Here is a 20,910-nt window from a genome sequence, read left to right as displayed (position 1 = left end):
CTGATCATTTGTCCCGACTTAAATGGCTTACAATAAAACGTATTGAAAGCGACAAAGGAGCGTTTTGTTGTACACAGAGTGCCGCCATATACATTCACTCCCTCTGCTAGGTAGTCAGGAGTCAACGGCCAATATGGCTGCAACGCAGGAGGTTAATGTCCGGGGAATGCGTATCCTCTTCGTGTCCCTGTTGTCCATCATAAGCCTCAACAATGTGGTATGTACCCTGAGATTACTTATATAACAGTACTCCACAATCAGCATAAACGTTATAAATTATGTGGTCTTTTAACCATAACTGGAAGAATATCTGAATGGATACAATAAGTAGGAGTGAAGATTCTGGATTGTTCCAAAAATAATTTTGCCCTCTACTCGTGTTAAATGTCACATCTTTTGAGTTTAAAAGTGTTTTGTGGGATTAGTTAAACGATGTACTGTTTCGGCCAAAGACGTCTGTTGTATATGTTTTGTTAAACATATGTGTCACTCTCTGATCTGCTTCTTGATCTCATTCTTTGGCTAAGTTCTTTAATTACCTCTAAGTGTGTTCTGTAGGTGCGCATTATTTGTAGAGTGTGTAGGTGTTCAGTATTCTGTGTCAACGTTCGAACATCAGGTCACGACATCAAACTGTACCCATGTCCCAATTGGAACCAGAGACTTGGACGTGGCGAGCCAATTTGGTTTTAAAACCCCACAAAACACACTTCTTTAAGTGTCATTTTAGAAGCTGGTATGATGAAGAGGAACACACGTTATGGATGGCCAACTTTATTGCAATAGATGCTTGATAACGGTGTTAGGATCTACACCGAAACGTCGCATCTTTGGAATGAAGAAGTTGTCTATCCATAAAATGTGTTCCTTTTCCACAAAACATGGTCTGTGAATCCTGGTGAAGTTGGCTCTCCAGTGATAGACATTCGTATCGCCATTGTGTGAAATAACTGTTTCTGTATAGAACTTTATATGGGTATTAATAGGAAGCAGTATATAATAAGGTGACAAATATGTTAATTTGTCAGATTCAGTGCCTTTATGTGATGGAGTCATGATTGGCTTAGCCATGCAAGTCTTGGAACTCGTGACAATATGATCATTGGTCTTGAATACAGCCGGGTTTTCCGATTTTAGGTTCTTCAGCTCATGGGTTTCATTACTGAGTAAGACTGGCTAAACTGATCGATAATCGGAAATGTTGTAGATTGGAACAATTATTAACGATTATCGACATTAAATTAGTGTCATCGATAATATCGGACCAACACTTTTGTGATAGAATAAAGTTTCATTTACACACACACACACACACAATACACATAGATAGGTTTTTAATCACGGGCTACTTCTAAATTATGTTCAGGCCACTGTCACCGCTCACCAGTTGTGGGAATTATATCATTTCTTTCAGACAGCTTTGGCATTTTTGTTCAAAGTTACTTCTCCAGTATTTATCGATAACGGAGCGACATTTAGTTAACGATTATCGATCGCTATGATCTATATCGATAGCCAGCCCTATCAATCTTCCCTATCACTTTAGACACCCTCCTCTCAAACTTGCGGGGTGGTGGGCTAGCCTAGGGGTTAAAGAGTTCGCTCGTCGCGCCTCAGACCCGGTTCGATTCCCCACATGGTTTACAATTTATGAGGCCCATTTCTGGTGTCTCCCGCCGTGATATTGCTGGAATATTGCTTAAAGCGGCGTGAAACCACACTCACTCACTCTCAAACTGACACACACCTACTCCTCCACTGTTGTGTTGTGATGAAATGTTAACGTTTTCAGGCGGCCATGCCTATGCCTCTTATTGAGCCCTTCCAAACAGTCAACCTTCACGAAGATAATGTTGCACAGACCACACTGGCATTGATCAATTGTACCGATATGCAAAACGCAAACGGCAACGAATGTGGCACCTGCAACCTCGTCGATATCACCAACGACGGGAACTTATTCTTCACCGGAAATCTTGTCAACAACAACTTATTCAACAATGGACCCTTTGATGTGTTCAGAATAAGTAATACTTTTCTGACCAATTCAAACAGTAAGTTGACCCACGGAACATTTACAAATAAAGTATGTATGTATGTATGTATGTATGTATGTATGTATGTATGTATGTATGTATGTATGTATGTATGTATGTATGTATGTATGTATGTATGTATGTATGTATGTATGTATGTATGTATGTATGTATGTATGTATGTATGTGTGCATGTGTATGTATGTATGTATGTATGTATGTATGTATGTATGTATGTATGTATGTATGTATGTATGTATGAATGTCTGTGTGCATGTATCTATGCATGCATGCATATATGTATGAGTGTATGTATGTATGTATGTATGTATGAATGTCTGTGTGCATGTATCTATGCATGCATGCATATATGCATGCATGTATATATGTATGTATGTATGTATGTGTATGTATGTATAGCATGTATGTATGTATGTATCTATGTATGCATGCATGTATCTATGTATGAATGTCTGTGTGCATGTATCTATGTATTTATGTATCTATGTATGCATGCATGTATCTATGCATGAATGTCTGTGTGCATGTATCTATGCATGCATGCATATATGTATGAGTGTATGTATGCATGCATGTATGTATGCAACTATGTATCTGCGTTTGTGTGTCTGTGTGTGCGTGTGTGTGTGTCTCTCTCTTTCTCTCTGTGTATAAACAAAATTCATATTACTTCAGTTAATCAGTCATCTTAGTAAATGTTCGAATGTTATTTTCGCTCCTCTGCATAGCATACACTTCCTTAGCAGCATTATCGCTTTTATGTAGCCTGGGGTACCATGGTTATCCCTGTCAAATACTGAAACATAGTAGGAAAAAACATTAGTCAGCGATGTCTCGAATTCCTCACCAATCGACATGTGGTTTCTATTGGCGGATGGTGGGGTTGCCTCGTGGTGTTCGGTAGCCACGTCAAAGACCGGGTTCGATTCCTCACATGGGTGAAATGTGTGAAGCCCATTTCCTGTGTCTCCAGGCGTGATATTGCTGGCATATTGCTAAAAGTGGCTTAAAACGAAACGCACTCACTCACTCATTATGATAGTGCAACTGTATTGTACTAGTGGCCCCTTGAATATGTTACCTCTTCAACAGGGTTCTTCATCGTGTTCGTCCCAAACCAAGGACAAAACCTTGACTACAGCATCATCAGGACGTACAGAATCGAGGTGCAGTGTCTCGCCACTGACGGCATCACTGTGAGTCCAAGCCAGATTCTGGAAGTTGACATCATTCCCAACCAGGCTCCTATCGTGGCCGGCCTTCCTGGAGGTACCTGCTTCATCAGTTTTGTACTTCATCTTGTCAAGATGGGATGGTCTTGAAACAAACATCATCATTTTACCCCTCGCTATTTATTGTCGAGATGATGTTATAATTTATTTAACCACAGTATGATCCTCTTTGACAAGAAGGTTCTTTCTCTACGACATCAGCGTAATTCCCATCCACGTTTTTGTCGCGGCAGGTAACCTCTTACTGTGTACATGTATATTATGCGTTCACTTCTCTTTATTTTAACTTTCGCCCTCTTTAAGACACTGGGTTGACCTGATACGTATCTGCTTACTTGTTAAATATGAACTCTTCTTATCTCCAAAACACTTCAAGTTCAGTTTATCCATCCGTAATATTTTATGTGTTTCTTTACTCCACCATAAATCAACGGGAGTGTGCAAGGATCACGGTATTATGTTCATCACATCAAAGCATAATTTCCATAGCGGCTGGAAAAATGAGATGGAAAATATTTTGATTTTTCTTTTTTTTCTTTTTGTTCACACGTCATGACGAACCCAGTTACCGTGCTATAAGTAGTCATATAGTCTGGTCCACGTCTCAAACCTCCATTCTATTGACGCGTACATCTCTATTCCATGACTTTATTCACCTACTACGCCAGAGGTAGACTAAACTATCTAACCGTTTTTATAACGCATCTTCCACATTTTAAGAACTATGATGAGGTGAAGGTACTATCTTTTGTTCCCATAGGCTACGCCGCCATATGTTATGGAGTTTATAGTCTGTCTACCATGTTATTTATTACCATTTTATTGAAAAAGGTTAACCCTCTGAATCGGTATAACTATTGGTTGCTTTCACATCATCTCATAAGTAACCGCATGGTACCTTGCACATGCGTCTTCTCGTTTATTGAACATCAGCATTCCATGGTTGTCGTAAGAGGGGTTAAACAGTATCTAGTGGTCAGCGGCCGGGTGGGGGTAGGGAAGAGGTTGCCATTTCTGGTGCCCCCCCCCCCCTTCGCCGGAATATTGTTAAGAGCGGCGTAAAACCGTACTCACTCACTCATTGTATTCAAATTGCGTAGATCGATGTGCATCAAATCAATTACAAGATTGTCTGGTCCAGATTATTTCCAGACCGCCGTCATGTAGATTGGGTATTGCTGTGTGCGGCGGTAAAACATCATGCAAACAAATGAATAATACATGTGTGTCATTGTATATTCCGCTTTATAGCTAAAATACATGGAATTATCATGAAGCGGCCTTCCCATTATCAGATATTTGCGGGCCGCTGCAAATGATATTGGACCGCTCAACCTTAACGACGGGACACTATCAGTTCTGTTGTGAAGTGACGTCATAGTGGGTGCATGGGCTTACGGTTCATTCGACATTGGCTTTGGACTGGCAGATATTCTGGGTGAAACAAGTCAAAACAACCCGAATTCCCTCTTTAAATAGCGGTCATATTGGCTTTCTTGCTGGTGCTAACCTCAACAATTGCACTATTAACGTTGTTGTTGGACCAAAACCCGAACACTGACATAGCTTGACATGTTGCAAGCTATGGTCTTGTCAAAGGTCAAGGTCGAATATCGTCACTTTCTGTTGTCAAGTCACTTGAATTGTTCGATGCCGTAATTGCATTCGGGCAGTCAACCCCGTCAGAAGTTGGTTTTGAGTAAACTTACAGTCTAATTCCTTCATTGTTTCCTTTTTCTTTTCAACACAAATTCCATGTATTTTAGCAATAATAACGGTAATGCTATTTTCGAGGGCATTATCATTTGCAGAAGCCCTCGGTCTTTAATGGAAGACCTCGGGCTTCTGCAAATGATAATGCCCTAAAAAATAGCCTTACCGTTATAGTAGCAAACTAACGGAATGTGTCTGGTCATCACTATACATTCAATGACTAATATATTGACCTACATTTTAGTGACGGTGACCCTGGACGCTAGGAATGGTCCAGTGGGCAGTTTGGTATTTGATGTTCAAGTGAGCGACAACGAGACCGATCCCATTTCATATGTGCTGACCGTCGAGCCATCCACAATCGACCTCTTCCAGATCAGTCAACGTAAGTACAATCATTTACGGCTTCAATTGACACAGTGGATCTAAGAAAATACGATCATCACTATTTTATAATATTGAAATGTTAGTGTATGAAACACCACGGGCCAATACACATGGAGCGCATATAATAGAGTGCAAGATTATTATAAATTGCAAATGTATGTTTCAATTCAGTAGATTTCAGCTATGAAGGCTTATTTGAAATACATCATAACAGCTTTGAATAGTTTGGTTGCCATAAGACGAACAAATCTTTATACGGGAGGTGTCTCCCAAACACAACCTGCGGGAATTGTCCAGAAGCAAACCTACGAATTTTCACATGTGCAGTTCATGCAAGTGCCACATGTCGGTATTTAATCTGCGTGGGTTACAATTTTCAATAATTTTTCTGCCACACAACTGTATATTTACGTTTCACAACGACCATAAAAAAAATGATGTCAGAGGAAATACAACTCTGTTAGGGTAGTAGGGTACCCTAGGGTACCTATATTCTTCAGCAATATATAATTTATCACTCGAATATTTAGAGAAATTTCCAACTCGAACATTGAAGTTCTACACTTTTTATGAAGGAAGGATTGTTCGTATAGTTCGGCAATAGATATAAAACGTTGTGATATATGGTGATTTGTTAAACAATTATCATACAATATCTTCAAACATAAAGACTAACTTCAGGGAGACGATTTACGGAATACAGGTGTCTACAAGGTCCCTAGTACCGTCGTGTACTTGGCGTCAGGATCAGATATTATACTAACATGCTGATTGTACTATTTGAACGTGGCTGATCTGTTGTTGATCTGAGCTGATTCACCGCCTCCGTGGTGTAGTGGTTAGAGCGTCCGCCCGGAGAGCGGAAGCTCGCAGGTTCGATCCCCGGTCGCGCCATACCAAAATACGTTAAAGTATGGTACTTGTTTGTCTCTGCCTGGTGCTTATAATTATGGGTACAACAAGGACTGGTCCGCTCAGAGTCAGAATAATGTGTCTGAGGGGGTATTCATGCTTAACTGCGGCATGGTATCTCAGTGAGCTAGCACTATAAAACCAGCTTACGTCTGGGCTAGTACAAGCAGCCACCCATACACACACATGCACGTCGTCATATGGGCGAAATATTCTCAAGTACGACGTTAAACCCCATTTCACCTCACCTCACCTCCACCCTCAGCTATATTTCACAGGGTCCTGTAACACAGCTAAATGTGTTCCTGTATTCGGCTTATTCCACACCAGACAAGTAAACGTACTACTGTAAACCTACAGGCTGTTCCTAACATTCATTTAAGCTGCACTTTCGAGTATACGTCGGTACCAGGAACGTTTATCATGGTGACCACCGTGAAGTCGCAAGTCTACGGTTGGGAATTGTTATGACATCTCAAACTGTAGTAGTATTAGTGGTGATACTCGCTAGGGCAATAAACACCAATATATCTCTGATACACCGTATTGGGGCTAGCCCAATAGTTACCGGTACATCGTTTTCAGGTTACGCCGCGGACCCAAATTCAATAGAGAACTAAACTCACTCACTTCAATTATTGTCTGTAGAGGATGGAATAATATCTGTCATCAAAGACCTGAGAACGGCAACCGTCACGCCAGTGACATTAAGAGTCAACGTCAGTGACGGCAACCACGTCGTCGGGCCCCTCACCATCACTGTCAATTTTATCAGTAAGTATAGTGTTTTACTCATTTAGAAGCTTATGATACAGAACTTATGAAATATATGCACATTGAGAATGTTCGTTTGTTAGGTTGGGAAAGCCACGACATTAGCAATGCAGAGCGATGTAAAGGATGACATGCAAATATTTGTTGGTTTGTGAACTAAAAGTTTCCCTATCTTTTAGAGACCTATAAGCTCATATATATATTATAGTATGACCTTATAAGCTCACACAAATTTGCCTTTTAAACGCATTCCAACTCATTCCAGTGCTAACATCTCTCTTAAGGTCATTCAACAACTCTCTTAAGGTCACTCAACACAGCGGTTTAGTCATTATAATGTCCAAGGTGGACAAACACTTCTCATCCTGAAACATGCTGCTTGCGACACAACTGTCCTCACCTATACACCCCCTCGAGATAAGATGTGCGAGGACGATGGACCAGCTGTTGTCTGACAGCCACATATAGGATTAAGATTAAAATGATCTAAATTTGTCAAGGGCCCGGTAAGATAATTGCTGGCCTATTGTCCTTTAGGAATAGCAACTGCAGAGTGTGCAAAACCATGTTCTATGAGCGTTGTAGGGTCGGTTCTTTACTCACTGATCTTGGACTACATGGATACCAATGTTTACAGCAATGCTATATATTTCCCACCAGACATGAACAGTCGTCCTACAGTGCAGAACCTCCCTCTCAACGTCACCCTCAACGAAGACGCTCCGGCAGGGACATTGATTGCGACACTGACCATATCTGATCCAGACATCTTCCAGACAATAGCCCCTGTCTTCAACGTCAATCCTATTTCAGAGGCATCCAAGTTCATATTCAATACCGGAAGTGAGTCATGCTAATGTAGAATATAGATAAAACAATGTTTAGCTGTAATATTTAACGTGTTCCTTTGACATTGAGTTTTTAGTTGATTGTTGTGTGAACTGGTGGACAAAAGAAGAATATGTTAATATTCGATGGTGGATACATATGTAACAAAGGAGATTGTTATTCAATGATTATGAGTAGGCGATGTCACCTGTATCAAAACAACCCGATGATGTTGTATTTGATCTCACAGGCGACCTCACCTGCATCAAATTAATCGGTATCACAAGTGATGTCTCGATGAGAAACATTGGTCTCAGTTTCACTGTACACAGTAATAAAGTGTGGATGTTGAAGTGTATACTTTCTATTGTCCGTCAGTTTAGATTTTGCTTCACTTCACCAGTAGACATATATTTTGTATACATGAATTATCTCATTTGTATGGTCATATTTAAAATTATTTGTACCTTACATATAACTATGTTAGATAAGAACACGATGCCACTTTACAATAAGATCAGACATGTGCTACATCGATCAGCAATTCACATTTTGTATCGTTTTCGGTGTCGATAACAAGTGTATCTTCATCATGAACTGTCAGTCTCATGCGAGTATGGCGCAGTTAAAAATAAAACCCCAATGCAAAAAATCGGATTTCGAAACAATGATGATGAAATTTAGACAATCAAAATGAATCTCATTGCAACAAATTTCGAAGCGGTGGACGAGCGCGCAACCTTTAACATCACTGAACCCACATCATATATGAATAGATAAACATTTTTGTAATTGGATATATATCATATATCACCTGAAGAAGGGACAAGAAGTAGCCCAGAAACGTCATGTTATACAATAAAGAAGACGTTGTCATCCATATACTCGCCTCTCAAGAATTTTTGTAATTTTCAATATTTTAGCTAATCAAGTCCGGTTGAACACAGTTGCTACCGGTGCAACTCTCCTGGACGCCGAGTCTGTCAATAGTGTCAACCTGTCTTTCTCCCTCTTCGACGGCTTCCTCCCCTCCGTCAACGCATTCATCTCTCTCACTATCGCCAGTGTCAATGAACCGCCGTTCTTCAGCAAACCTGTTCATTTCTGCACGCTGCTGGAAGGCAATGTAGGTACCTCAATTGTAAGGCAATGAGTGAGTGAGTGGGTGAGTCAGTTTAGTTTTATGCCGCTTTTAGCAATATTGCAGCGGGGGACACCAGAAATGGGCTTCACACATTGTACCCATGTAGAAATTTGAACGCAGGTCTTCGGCCTGACGAGCGAACGTTTTAACCACTATGCTACCCAACTGGCCCAAGTCAATGTAGAGATACTTCAGCTACTCAGGTAAACCAATGCCTAACCGGTTCATGGTGAGAAAGTCCGTGTGGATTTTGACATTATGCATGTCTATTCAGCTTTTAATTCTTGTTTTTCATTGTTTTGTTTTTTTTCTATTTGAAAGGTGTTGTATAACCTCTCAGCAAGCCGTCCCTACTCTCTATCTTGACTTAGAAATAAGATAACCGGAACAATATATCATTCTATCCTTATCACTTAACTCGTCGAACAATAGCAACTTACATACGATAGAAAACAACAGCTTGCATGGAATTAATTGCAGTCCATGTATAGTCCAATCAAAGTAGAAACGAAAATAAAATATATTTACAGCTATTTCTGCAGAAATCCGAATATGCACAAAAGGAACCAGCTTTTTCACTCTAACAAACTAGGAACAATTAGGAAATTAGCATTATTTTGCAAAATAATGTCTCATTTTAAGCAACGAACCAACAAAAGATAACCAATAACGCACGAGTGTAACATTGTTTATTTAACTGGTTTAAATGTATGTACGGACAGTTTATTCTTGCAACCAAGCGATATGTATTTATGACCACATCGTGTTTCATACTTGTATTTATGTTGCACATTATGATGTAAAGTTGTACCTCTGATGCCGAAGATCGCGGCCGCAGTGTAAATAAACTTCAGTTCAAGTTCAGTTCCGGTTCATTAGCAACATGGCGGCTGCCCTTCAGATTTTAGGCGATTGCATGATTTGCAGAGCATGAGAACCGCCAGCTGAGCGTCAACACATGATTTCATGTGCTTCGGCTGGTAGTACAGCCAGGTGTTCGAGTTGCACGTGTGAAATTAAAATTTCACAACACACGCCTGTTGGTTACCTGGCTGTTTTACTAGCCAGTTCTACTATCAAAATAATAGTACCCCATCACTGTTGATCTTCAGTAACCAATGCCTGTCGTAAGAGGCGACTAACGGGATCGGGTAGTCGGGCTCGCTTACTTGGTTGACACATGTCATCGGTTCCCAATTGCGCAGATCGATGCTCATGCTGTTGATCACTGGATTGTCTGGTCCAGACTCAATTATTTACAGCCCGCCGCCATATAGCTGAACTATTACTGAGTGCGGCGTAAAACTAAACTCACCCACTCACTCACTCATAACACACTATGTATGTTTTCTTCTCATCACTTGGTTGAGTCACCTTTACCTTGATAACGGTGCAAGATTCTGCACCGAAACATTCCTCTATGCAATAAACAAGAAGTTGGCACCAATAAAATTGTATGCTTCATTATCTACACCAACAGTTTAACATATTTTGATAATAGTGTTTCATCGTTTCAGCAATTTGGCTCAACGTGTGCTCTCGGTCTGACCATAAGAGATCCAGAAGGGGACATAATTCTGTCCCCGTTCCTGAATCCCGCAAACAACAGCAATCTCTTTTCCCTGGAGAATGACAACCTCAGAATAAATAACAACTATGTAGTCGACGGTGGTGCCTTCCCCGCATCAACAACGTTGACGATAGAGGTAGCGGACGACCAGGGAGCGACAGGATCCGCTCTCATTCAGGTGAATGTTTTAGACCAGAACACCCAGACACCAGACTTTGGGGGCAGTGCCACGTCTGTCGTGATTACTCAGAACGTGCTGACGCCGCCCACGACGCTGGCAACGCTCACCGCTACCGACGCCGACCTAACCTCTCCCAACAATGACGTCACCTTACGCCTCCAAAGTAGCGTCAATTTGGGAAGCAACGTTATATTCACTAATGACGGTCGGATAACATATTTGAACCGCTTCCCCGCTAACAAAGACTGCTCTGATTGTAGACTGGAAATTATAGCGTTTGATGGAGGAACTCCAGCCCGTACCGCAACGACAACATACTACGTGAGCTTCGTCACCACCACTACCACTCCTGCTACAACGACCACCACTACAACGACCACGACAACCACAACCACCACGGCAGCTGCTGTAGTTTCTTCATCTGACGCATTTTCTACTCCTGCTGGAGCGGCAGTCTTGGGTATACTGATCGCCCTCCTGATCCTTCTGTTGTTGCTGGTGTTGGGTTACTTCCTGTACAGGTACTGTACGTACGGTACATGTTGCGGCCCAACCGGACCCAATGGAGCCGGTGCGATAGGTGGAGGAGGAGGTGGAGGCGGAGGAATGTGTGGAAACTGCTGTGGCGGACCACAGTGAGTTAAACTAATAGTCATATTTATCTTCCCACATCTTTTGTCATTTTCGATTATCTAATGAATGACATCTCTGTTGCACAGGCCCCATTCGCTCCCATAAGTTTCATTCTTTAACAATCGTTCCTGTTTTCTTGAACATCTTTAAAATGCATCTTACACTCTTTGTATTTGTTTATTTGCTATGCTGTGATTCACGTCAATCTGATGTCAAACCAGCAATAACATTTGGCTAATCTATCTTGTTAAAGGGGTTCAAGCAACTAAATAATTTTGGCATGTTTTCCAACAGGGATCAACCGAATCAGGTCCGACCCAGGCCGGAAGGTCCAGATTACGGCCAGTGAGTAGGAACTACATTCTATATCATACAACTGTTTTTATACATATTAACAGCAGCATACCAAGTTAAGAAATGACAGCGAAAATACACTTCCTATCAAACTCAAAACAAACCTTAACGGAAAAGTTATGTCGAATCCGTGATTCATTTTAACCTTACGACATTCGTGGAAGATATGCCTAAGTGATCGTCACAAGCAAACACCTGTATTCATTCTGTTAATGTCAACAATTTTTAAACGTAATTTTCCTAAAACTTCAAAAAAGCATTTGCCGTTGTGATTTAAACTCGGGAAATAAATGATACGTAATACACGATAGTCTGAAAATTTGTACAATAAAATCATGAACATTTATTTACCGGTGTTAGTAAATAACTGGTGTTAGTTTTGTAATTAATTCATCGTTCCTTGCACTCCCTAGACTACGGACTCCTCCCCCTCAGGACGGGTTCCGGAACAACACCTACAAGGCCTCGGGCGACTACAAGGATGACTTCTGGAATAACAGTATGCAGATTTCTCGGTCTAGTGGCTTTCGTCTCTTCCTCGTCATTTAAGACTCCAAATTTCCCTAGATCCCAGCTGCTTTAGAATAGGTTCCGACCTGTGCTGAACTCCAGAGGCGATCAAATGGATCGGATGGACCTCCTTGAACCCGACGGCGAGGATTGCCATTAGTATCAATCACTGTATTGACTGGTCAGCTCGACTATGTACAGCACCCAACCCCTTTGTAAACCCTCAACGACTGTTTTCTAAAAACAAAAATTTTACTGCTTCGTTTAAAAATATGGAAGTTTTACAAAATAAGTAACAAGAGAACCAGCCTCTTCGTCTAATGATCTGTGTGAGCTAAACATTATTCTAATTACATGCAGATTTTATGTCAGTTACTTGAAGGGTAAAAATGACATATCAAAACCAAAAAGTAAAATATCGTTTGACATAGTTGGTAAAAGTATGTACGTTGCTTAAACATGTATAATAAGACTATACCACGTGACCTTTACTGTCGTTATGAAGACTGAGTGAATGAGTTTAATTTTACGCGGCTATTAGCAATATCCCAGCAATATCACGGCGGGGGACACCAGAAATGGGCTTCACACATTGTACCCATGTCGTTATCAACATCTTCGCCAGAGAATATCACCTATTTACTTCTGACATTTCCACATTGTGCTGTGGTGTAGCCTCGTGGTTAAAGCTTTCGCTCATCACGCCAAAGACCCAAGTTTGATTCCTCATATGGTTACAGTGTGTGAAACCCATTTTGGTGTCGCCTGCTTTGATATTACATAAATATTGCTAAAAGCGGCGTAAAACCTCATTCACCCACTCGACATTGCGTAGGTCGGCAATCCAAGGATACCAAGGATTTCAGTATTTTGTTTCAATGAAACCTGTTGATTTTTCAGATGATGGCTATATCGACAACAGACCTCGCTCCATCAAGTCTGTCCGCATCGGTGGCTTCTCGCCAAGCGGCAACCAGAGGGCGCTCCCGTCAAACCGACCGTATTAGCCTCAGAATGAATTCGGGCTTCTTTAAAATGTATAATACTCCGTTTCAATTTTCGTTGTTATTGTTATCGTTATAGTTGTATTTTTGTTGAATTCATTACTTGCATACATGTTGGTCTTCGACGGGTATTTATAATCTGTGTCATATTGTTCTCAGGTTGAAGCCAATTGATAACAGTATTCTATCCTTAAACCTCTTCTACAGCGATGGTTCATGGTATTTTCTGTATAAATTATTAAGATAATGATCACCTACCTATTCATACATGAGATACAATAACTTCAATGACATATAAGATTTCAATGCGATATAAGATTTATTTTATAGAAAAATAGTTGTTACAATCTTCGTTTTGATGCAAAAGATCCGTTACTACTTCCAAAGCTATTTATAATGTGAGAAAGCTTTCGTTTTGTTGCCAGCGATGGTATGCCTAAGATTTTGATTGAATGAGTTTAATTTTACGCCGCACTCAGCAATATTCCAGCTATATGGCGGCGGCCTGTAAATAATCGAGTCTGGACCAGACAATCCAGTGATAAACAGCATGACTAAAATTTTGAAAAGAGGAAAAACCTGATCATTCACTCATACACTGTATAGCATATCAAGGTACAATGTACTGCTCAACGCTCCAAGAAATTTGTACATGTGCAAAAACTACCGTCACTTATGAAACCGGAGGCTACGACACGAACATAAGATACATGTATATGATTGTTTTCATTTCCTAAAACATATCAATTTATCATTAAGTTTTAGTGTCCATCGGTATGTTTTACAAATCGTTATATTATATGACAACAGCTGAACGATGCTAGCAAAACCACTAATATTCATACATAGATATAGTGTAGGCAACAAGGTAAAGCTATAATTCTTGGAGTAATTACAATTAGTATTCATATCAGAAAGTTAGCGTCAAAGCCAGAGAATAACCAACATGGCTGTACAACGGAACAGATTCTACAGGTGTGAGTGGAAAATATATCGGTGAAAGTTATATAGATGGATCAGGACAATCTGTGACACCATTACCCACCTGCATTATCCACACTATTTTCATGAAGATGTAAGTGTTTGTTTGTGTCCGCAAGCCGCACAGTAGTGCTCACGGAAACAATGTTGCTACCTCACACTAGTATATCAATCAATACCAATAATATAGTCCGCTAATTTGATTTTATATCTTATTTCACAGGGGATTAAATATTTTTAGTGGCATTTAAGAAGCTATTATGTTAACGGAGACACAGTCGCCTTGCAGATAGGCTCCTTAGTATTTCAATGTGAAGATCGAATTTGCAATCGATACGTCAACACAATATTATTTTCTGGTGGCATTAGTTCCTATGTACAAAAGAAAACACTACACCGATTAGTTTATACTTTATGTACACGGCATATTAATCTAAAGATATTCTCGTCTCTATATGGCTGAAATATTGCCGATGTGACGTTAAATATTAACTCACTCACTCACTCACTCTAAAGATATTCATATGTTTTGAAATGAATTTTATACTAGGCAGAGTTACCATCGCGGCATTGTAGTGAAATGTTGACTTATTACAACAGGATGGCATTGCTACTAATTTTGAAACGCCTAACACAGAAGTACCTCACTCACAGCATGACATTTTAACATCTTATCTGTAAATCTGCATATTGGCCGCTATGAAGATAAATGAATCATGGATTTGAGTTTTTGTTTGTTACTGTTTCATTAACCAAGGCAATTAGTAATGCTCCTGGATTACGGTTTATCGAATAGTCTGAGTCCAACAGAATTACCCATACACGTACGTACAAAAGTAAGTTCACACCTTGTGTTTTGGGATTATTTTGACAAACGCAACGTAAATATTTAGAAAAATATTTTGATTGTGACTTTCCACAGTAGCACCTACAAATCAACACGGATTTTGTGGAATTGGACAAGTGTACTTTCTTTTGCACGTTTATTGTATTCTTCAAAACTCCATGTCCAAAACTACGTATATTGTTCAACAATGTTTTTCAAAGCATTGATAGACGCTGATAATACATTTTGTCATGTGTATTCACCAGAAAAACAACAACTTTAAGTAGCTAACATCTAATGTAAACCTGTTTAGCATGAATTTTACCCCACAAATATTACATCAAGGGAGCGGATTTGATGATTCGTGAATTGAATAAAGTTCTCTATGAGGAATTTCATGCTGGAAGCTGCAAGAGACTCGTATCAAAAGGACATGAAGTCAGCTTAGGACAATCACAAACGTACCTTTTTATCTCGCACTGGTATGGATCCAAAACAAGCATTTCAATATTACCGATCCAATAGGGAAGGTATGGGTTTCAAGGAGGTCTACATGGCCGTTGTGGAAGTTTTATTGCACCTTCATGGCGTCATAGTTTTCCTTATGCACAAGCGGCGACAACAGCTAACATACTATGACGGTTAAAATAAACTGTTTACAAAACCGGACGGAGAGTGTTTTGGTGTACTATGTCAGTCAATAACTTCGTCTAAATGGACAGCAGTCAAGGAGGATCAGCGTAAGCACTGTGCGTAAAACAGTGAAGCTGGCTACCTTTGTGGCGGTCAACTGTACTCCTTCTATCACACGTATGTATTGATGTATTGTGTGTAGGAATACAGGTCTATAGCGTGCTAGGATGTTACAATTCAATTCAATTCAATATTGTATTCTGACAAACCAACATTGGTGGTATAGGAACAGTACAAATAAAGTCATAACATAAATGATACATTGTTATGATCACTTGGTAACAGTGACTATATTAGTGTGTTTATCTTTCCATAGTGTTATTCTTAATAAGTGGATCATCATCTAACGTTAACAGTAGTTTACATTTTGCGAGATTCGTCCATTTACTGTAATAAGTCGGGATAAATTGGGATCTTATGTTGTCAAAATAACCGAACATCTAAATAGAGGAATTCGCCGGCTATCGCCGGTGAATTACAAAGATGGCAATTTCTGTTTATCCTTGGTATATTTTTCCAGCGGCCAGTCTCTATTGGTAAATGATGGTTCAATGTCCGAAATGTTGTCTAGTTTGAAGAGTTGAAGGAAACGCGGTGATAACCTATACGCGGAACATGCGGTTTCTAAATTATAGTCCACTCGCCAGAGTAACCGCCCTTTATCAAAGGGAAGGTACCCCAGTCTTTATCCAGGATATTACGTCCCTTTGATGTCATAACGTTACTAAGCGTACAGTGAGATGGTCTACCGGCACAGATGAGGAAACTCACCGATTTCCAGTGTCTTAGTGGATTATTTTGATGATGATAACAATTATCCCAGTAGTTTATCGATGTTCAATTCTGCCTCGATCGCCGACTGGCGAGGTCGACGCCATGCTTGTAACCACTGAAAGAAATGACTTGTCCCTACTTGACCTTTCATATTTGCATCTTTATCCGCATATGACCCCAGCGGATGTTCATTGGCTTTATCCAGACGAGAAATGTATCCAGTATATGCTAATCAATATACTTGAAAATAGCAATGCAAGACGCTGGGACAACCCCATATGTTTGTATGTGTGCCTTATATATATCAAAGAACGGTTTTCGTGGATTGTCATTGCCGAGATTTCTAAATGATACATACAAAATGCTCACGGACACAAACTAAACACACTATACAGTGAAAGTGAAACACACCCCATTATATTCTTTAATGTATTCAACTACATTTTGTCGAACCGTGTTGAAAAAAAAACCCGACATTTGCTGAGCACAGCGCAGTGATAATGAACACCGACAATAAAACTCATTATTAATAGTTTAAATACGCCAGTAACTACATGCGTCAATAAGGTATTCACAACACAATACATATCGCTAAAAAAACCAATATCACGTTTCGTGTATATATGTTTGGAGCTATTGATACATGGCGCGGCAATCCTTCAGTTAGCGTTTCAAAGTTCAAGAAATCACATTTGTCCATAGTATAAAGGCAATAACATAGATTTTTTTTTAAAGCAGGGTTGTGTGGTGTGTCAAGATAAACATTCACGTCTCACAGTCAGGCAGTCGACAGTCTGCGGTCAAAATGGCTGCAGTGCTGGCATTAAACAGTCGAAGACAGCTGCTCCTTCTGGTGTCCCTGTTATACATCACAAGTCTCTATAATGTGGTAAGTATCATTCCCTTGTTTGATTAATTGTTAAATACTTTTTTTTAGTGGCTTTTATTCCTCTTCTGTTAACTTCTTGGCAATATTCAAAAGAAACATACGCCTGAGAATAAGAAGGAAAGGTCAGAAAGTTGCTAACTGAAGTTGTATTGTTTTGGTTGTACATACTTTCGGTTAAGCTTTACAATCTATGCTAGTCTGGTCAACTACGAAATAGTCTTGCGATTCAGCTACGTATTAAGTGTATAGAGGGTGAATCTGTGCTAGTTCTAATGTTTGAAAGGGAGTGTTTGTATGGATGTGAATGTTGATGTTGACTTGAACACTAACAACAAACGACTGAATGTGTATATATTTTTGTGTGTAACGTTTGCTAACGGTAGATCGGGGTACCCTTACACCTCGTGTCATCAATGATCCATTCACTTGTTTTACTGCGATTTAACCTGTTATAATCTGTTTAGACAGACAATTGTTATTGGTTATTCACCGACAGTGACGTTTTAGATTCAGATTTAGATTTTGAGTGATTAGTGTTGCAATTATTGGAAGGACGGTGGGTATCGGTATAAGCGTAGTCACAATGGAGTGAGTATGAGGGCAGGCAGATTGTGCAAATGAGTAGAAGTCTTTTTTGAGCGTGGAAACTGGAGACTGAGAGTAAGCGATGACAGAGGAGATACATCCTGAAATCACTTACCTTCTGTGTAGGCATTGCAGTTGGAGACTGAGTATGGGTGTAGGCATGGTGGTTAGAGAGTAATAAAACAGCCTGTCCAAACAAAACCCTTTTCTCTGATTGACAATATACATACATTATGTAATTCCCATACGCTAGTGCTGGGTAAAAAGATCGATAATCGGAAATATCGTAGATACAAAAAATTATCGATATTATCGGACATAAACGTTTGTGATATCCATTTCAAGCAAATATTTTAAATGTGTTTACTATATAATGATTAAACAATCTATGCACAAAGAACAGTATCTGTCTGTGGTAAACGTAAGACAATTCAGAATAAGCCTTGCGCAATTCCGCTGTTCATCTCATGATTTGTTGATAGAATCTGGTAGCTACTAGTATTTGGGCTTACCAATCCTAGTAAAGTACATTTAGAAAGATTATCTGTGTATATCTATCACGCTACCACATACAGAAAAATACATTCTTAAGAATTCTATTAACTGTCAATTGTTATTCACTGTACAGGCATGCGGCCTCCGGAGTACGGAAATAAATATTGATATTGATAGAATACAGTTTTAATTTACTCACACAATACACAAAGTTTGCTTTTTAATCGTACGCTGCTTCTAAAGTATTTTCAGGACGCTGTTTCGTTGGTAACCCATGCATTAACATGTCACCGCTCACCAGTGGTGTGAAATATATTCATTTCTTTCAGACATAATTTTAATGTTTTTGCTCAAAGTTAGTTCTCCGATATTCATCGATAATCAATCGATAGTTAGTTAACCAGTATCGATCTTTATGTTCTATATCGATAGCCAGCCCTACCATAAGCCTTTGTGATTGCTAGGACATACCTACTGTGGTTATCATAGATACGAAGGAAAGCTGAAACCCGGTAATCAACCGTGACCGGACACTATTCCTGCCTTGCGCTTGGGTGAGGTGAGGTGGAATTGGGTTTTACGTCGTGCTCGAGAATATTTCGCTCATATGACGACGTGCATGCGCGTGTATGTGTATGTGCGGCTGCTTGTACTAGCCCAGACTTAAGCTGGTTTTATAGTGCTAGCCCACTGAGATACCTTGCCGCAGTGAAGCATGAATACCCCACTTAGACACATTATACTGACTCCGAGCCGACCAGTCCTTGTTGTACCCATTAATGCCGAGCGCCAGGCGGGGACCAACAAGTACCATATTTTAACGTTTTTTTGGTATGACGCGGTCGGGGATCGAACCAGCGGCCTTCCGCTCTCCGGGCGGACGCTCTAACCACTACACCAGGGAGGCGGTCTTGCGCTTGGGACTTAAATTAAATTAATTGTCTGTGCTGGATTCCTTCAGTTCTAATCACCTTTCTCACCTTTTAGATTAATTCAATGTTGACAGTGAATTATGCCAATGTTTCAGACTGCAATGCTTATGCCCCTCATTCAGCCCTTCCAAGTAGTCAACATTCACGAAGACAACGTCGCACAGACGACGCTGGCCCTCATCAACTGTACAGACACCGGAGCTATTAACAACGAGTGTGGAACGTGCAATTTAGTGGGAATCACTAACGATGGCACCGTATTCCTGAACGGTCTCACCAATACTAACATTCTTCTAAGAGGAGGACCATTCGATGTGTTCAGGATAAACAATAATTTTCTGACCAATAACAACCGTAAGTTCTTATTTGTGGCAGGTTTGGTTCATAAGGGACCTAAGTTGTGCCAGAGTCTACCCCTTTCCTTATCGCCTACAAAGTTGATGCTTACATTTACGGAGTAGACTAAAATATAATATTCGGAAAAAAAATAAGTCAGACTCTCATCTAAATCGAAGTAAAACATGGTCTTCGTAGTTATGAGTATTATTTACGTAGATGTAAGCATCAAAGTCTACGTAGATGAAAATATCTTCTACGTAGGTGACAAACATTTGGGACAGTGACACAATGACGCGTCCATAGGTTCATCTACGTTGATTATTCCTCCAACTTTTTTTATATTACACGAGCTCTTATACAGAACCAACTTTATTACCCGAGTGAAATGATTTTCCAGCTTTACGACATTTATATAGGGCTTATTTGTAACTATTTCCCGAGGGGCATAAACTTCATGTCGCATTGTATGTGGATGCAAGACACGAAAATGCTTTACTCGCACCAAACGTTTATTCTCTTATACGTTCAATTTCACTTTCACTTCTTTCTTTGGCTTGATGAGGTTCAGAAAACTACAAAGCAGAAATAAAATCTTACTAAGTAATTTATTCTTAACAGCAAAATATGAAAATTCTAAATAAATTACTTCAAAATTAACAGTTACAAAATAAATGAATAAAATGTACAATTAACAAAACCTTCAAATAATATTACCTCATTATGCATTGAAATATATTACAATAGCAAACAATGCTACTCACATTTGTGTTCATGCCAACTACAACAGCTGATGTCTCCAACATGGAGGCAGTGACAAGCCATGTGCTCTGATGAGGAGCAACACTAACAATAAGGGGAAGTAATCTGGTATGATAATCATGATAATACTTATTGGAAAACTAATAACAGTTATAGCCTAGCTAGACTTTCTGAACTTCATCTGAACTAAACTTTACAATGAAACTTACTACACTATTTAAGCACTTTGTTCTTTGCAACATAAAAATATAACCTTTTGACAACAAATATCTTTAGTGCATGAAATTATAAACTAATTGAAGTGAACATTTTTCTGCATCAACATTGTATGTGTAATA

At 39.7% G+C, this 20,910-nt stretch overlaps 1 protein-coding gene across 1 annotated transcript; it reads left to right on the top strand.

Moving 5' to 3' along the window:
- The first annotated feature begins 133 nt into the window (after positions 1-133).
- LOC124257384 (cadherin EGF LAG seven-pass G-type receptor 2-like) lies at positions 134-13,302 on the top strand. The gene is made up of 10 exons (XM_046691431.1): positions 134-217; positions 1,793-2,054; positions 3,150-3,326; positions 5,247-5,387; positions 6,950-7,075; positions 7,736-7,918; positions 8,827-9,029; positions 10,565-11,433; positions 12,199-12,284; positions 13,196-13,302. The coding sequence occupies exons 1-10, from the start codon at positions 134-136 to the stop codon at positions 13,300-13,302; spliced, it is 2,238 nt and encodes a 745-aa protein (XP_046547387.1).
- The last annotated feature ends 7,608 nt before the right edge of the window (positions 13,303-20,910 follow it).

This window comes from Haliotis rubra, unplaced genomic scaffold (genome assembly GCF_003918875.1).
Source record: "Haliotis rubra isolate DU_JTF1 unplaced genomic scaffold, ASM391887v1 Scf66, whole genome shotgun sequence".
NCBI classification, from domain to species: Eukaryota; Metazoa; Mollusca; class Gastropoda; order Lepetellida; family Haliotidae; genus Haliotis; species Haliotis rubra.
The sequence above is the reverse complement of the archived record's forward strand: the minus strand, read 5'-3'. Positions and strand labels throughout refer to the sequence as shown.

Bases quoted from the DNA above. Each gene is read 5' to 3' on its own strand.
- LOC124257384 (XM_046691431.1), top strand. From the start codon at position 134: ATGGCTGCAACGCAGGAGGTTAATGTCCGGGGAATGCGTATCCTCTTC. The intron at 3,327-5,246 runs GTACCTGCTTCA...CCTACATTTTAG, and splicing joins CGTGGCCGGCCTTCCTGGAG to TGACGGTGACCCTGGACGCT. The intron at 11,434-12,198 runs GTGAGTTAAACT...TGCACTCCCTAG, and splicing joins AACTGCTGTGGCGGACCACA to ACTACGGACTCCTCCCCCTC.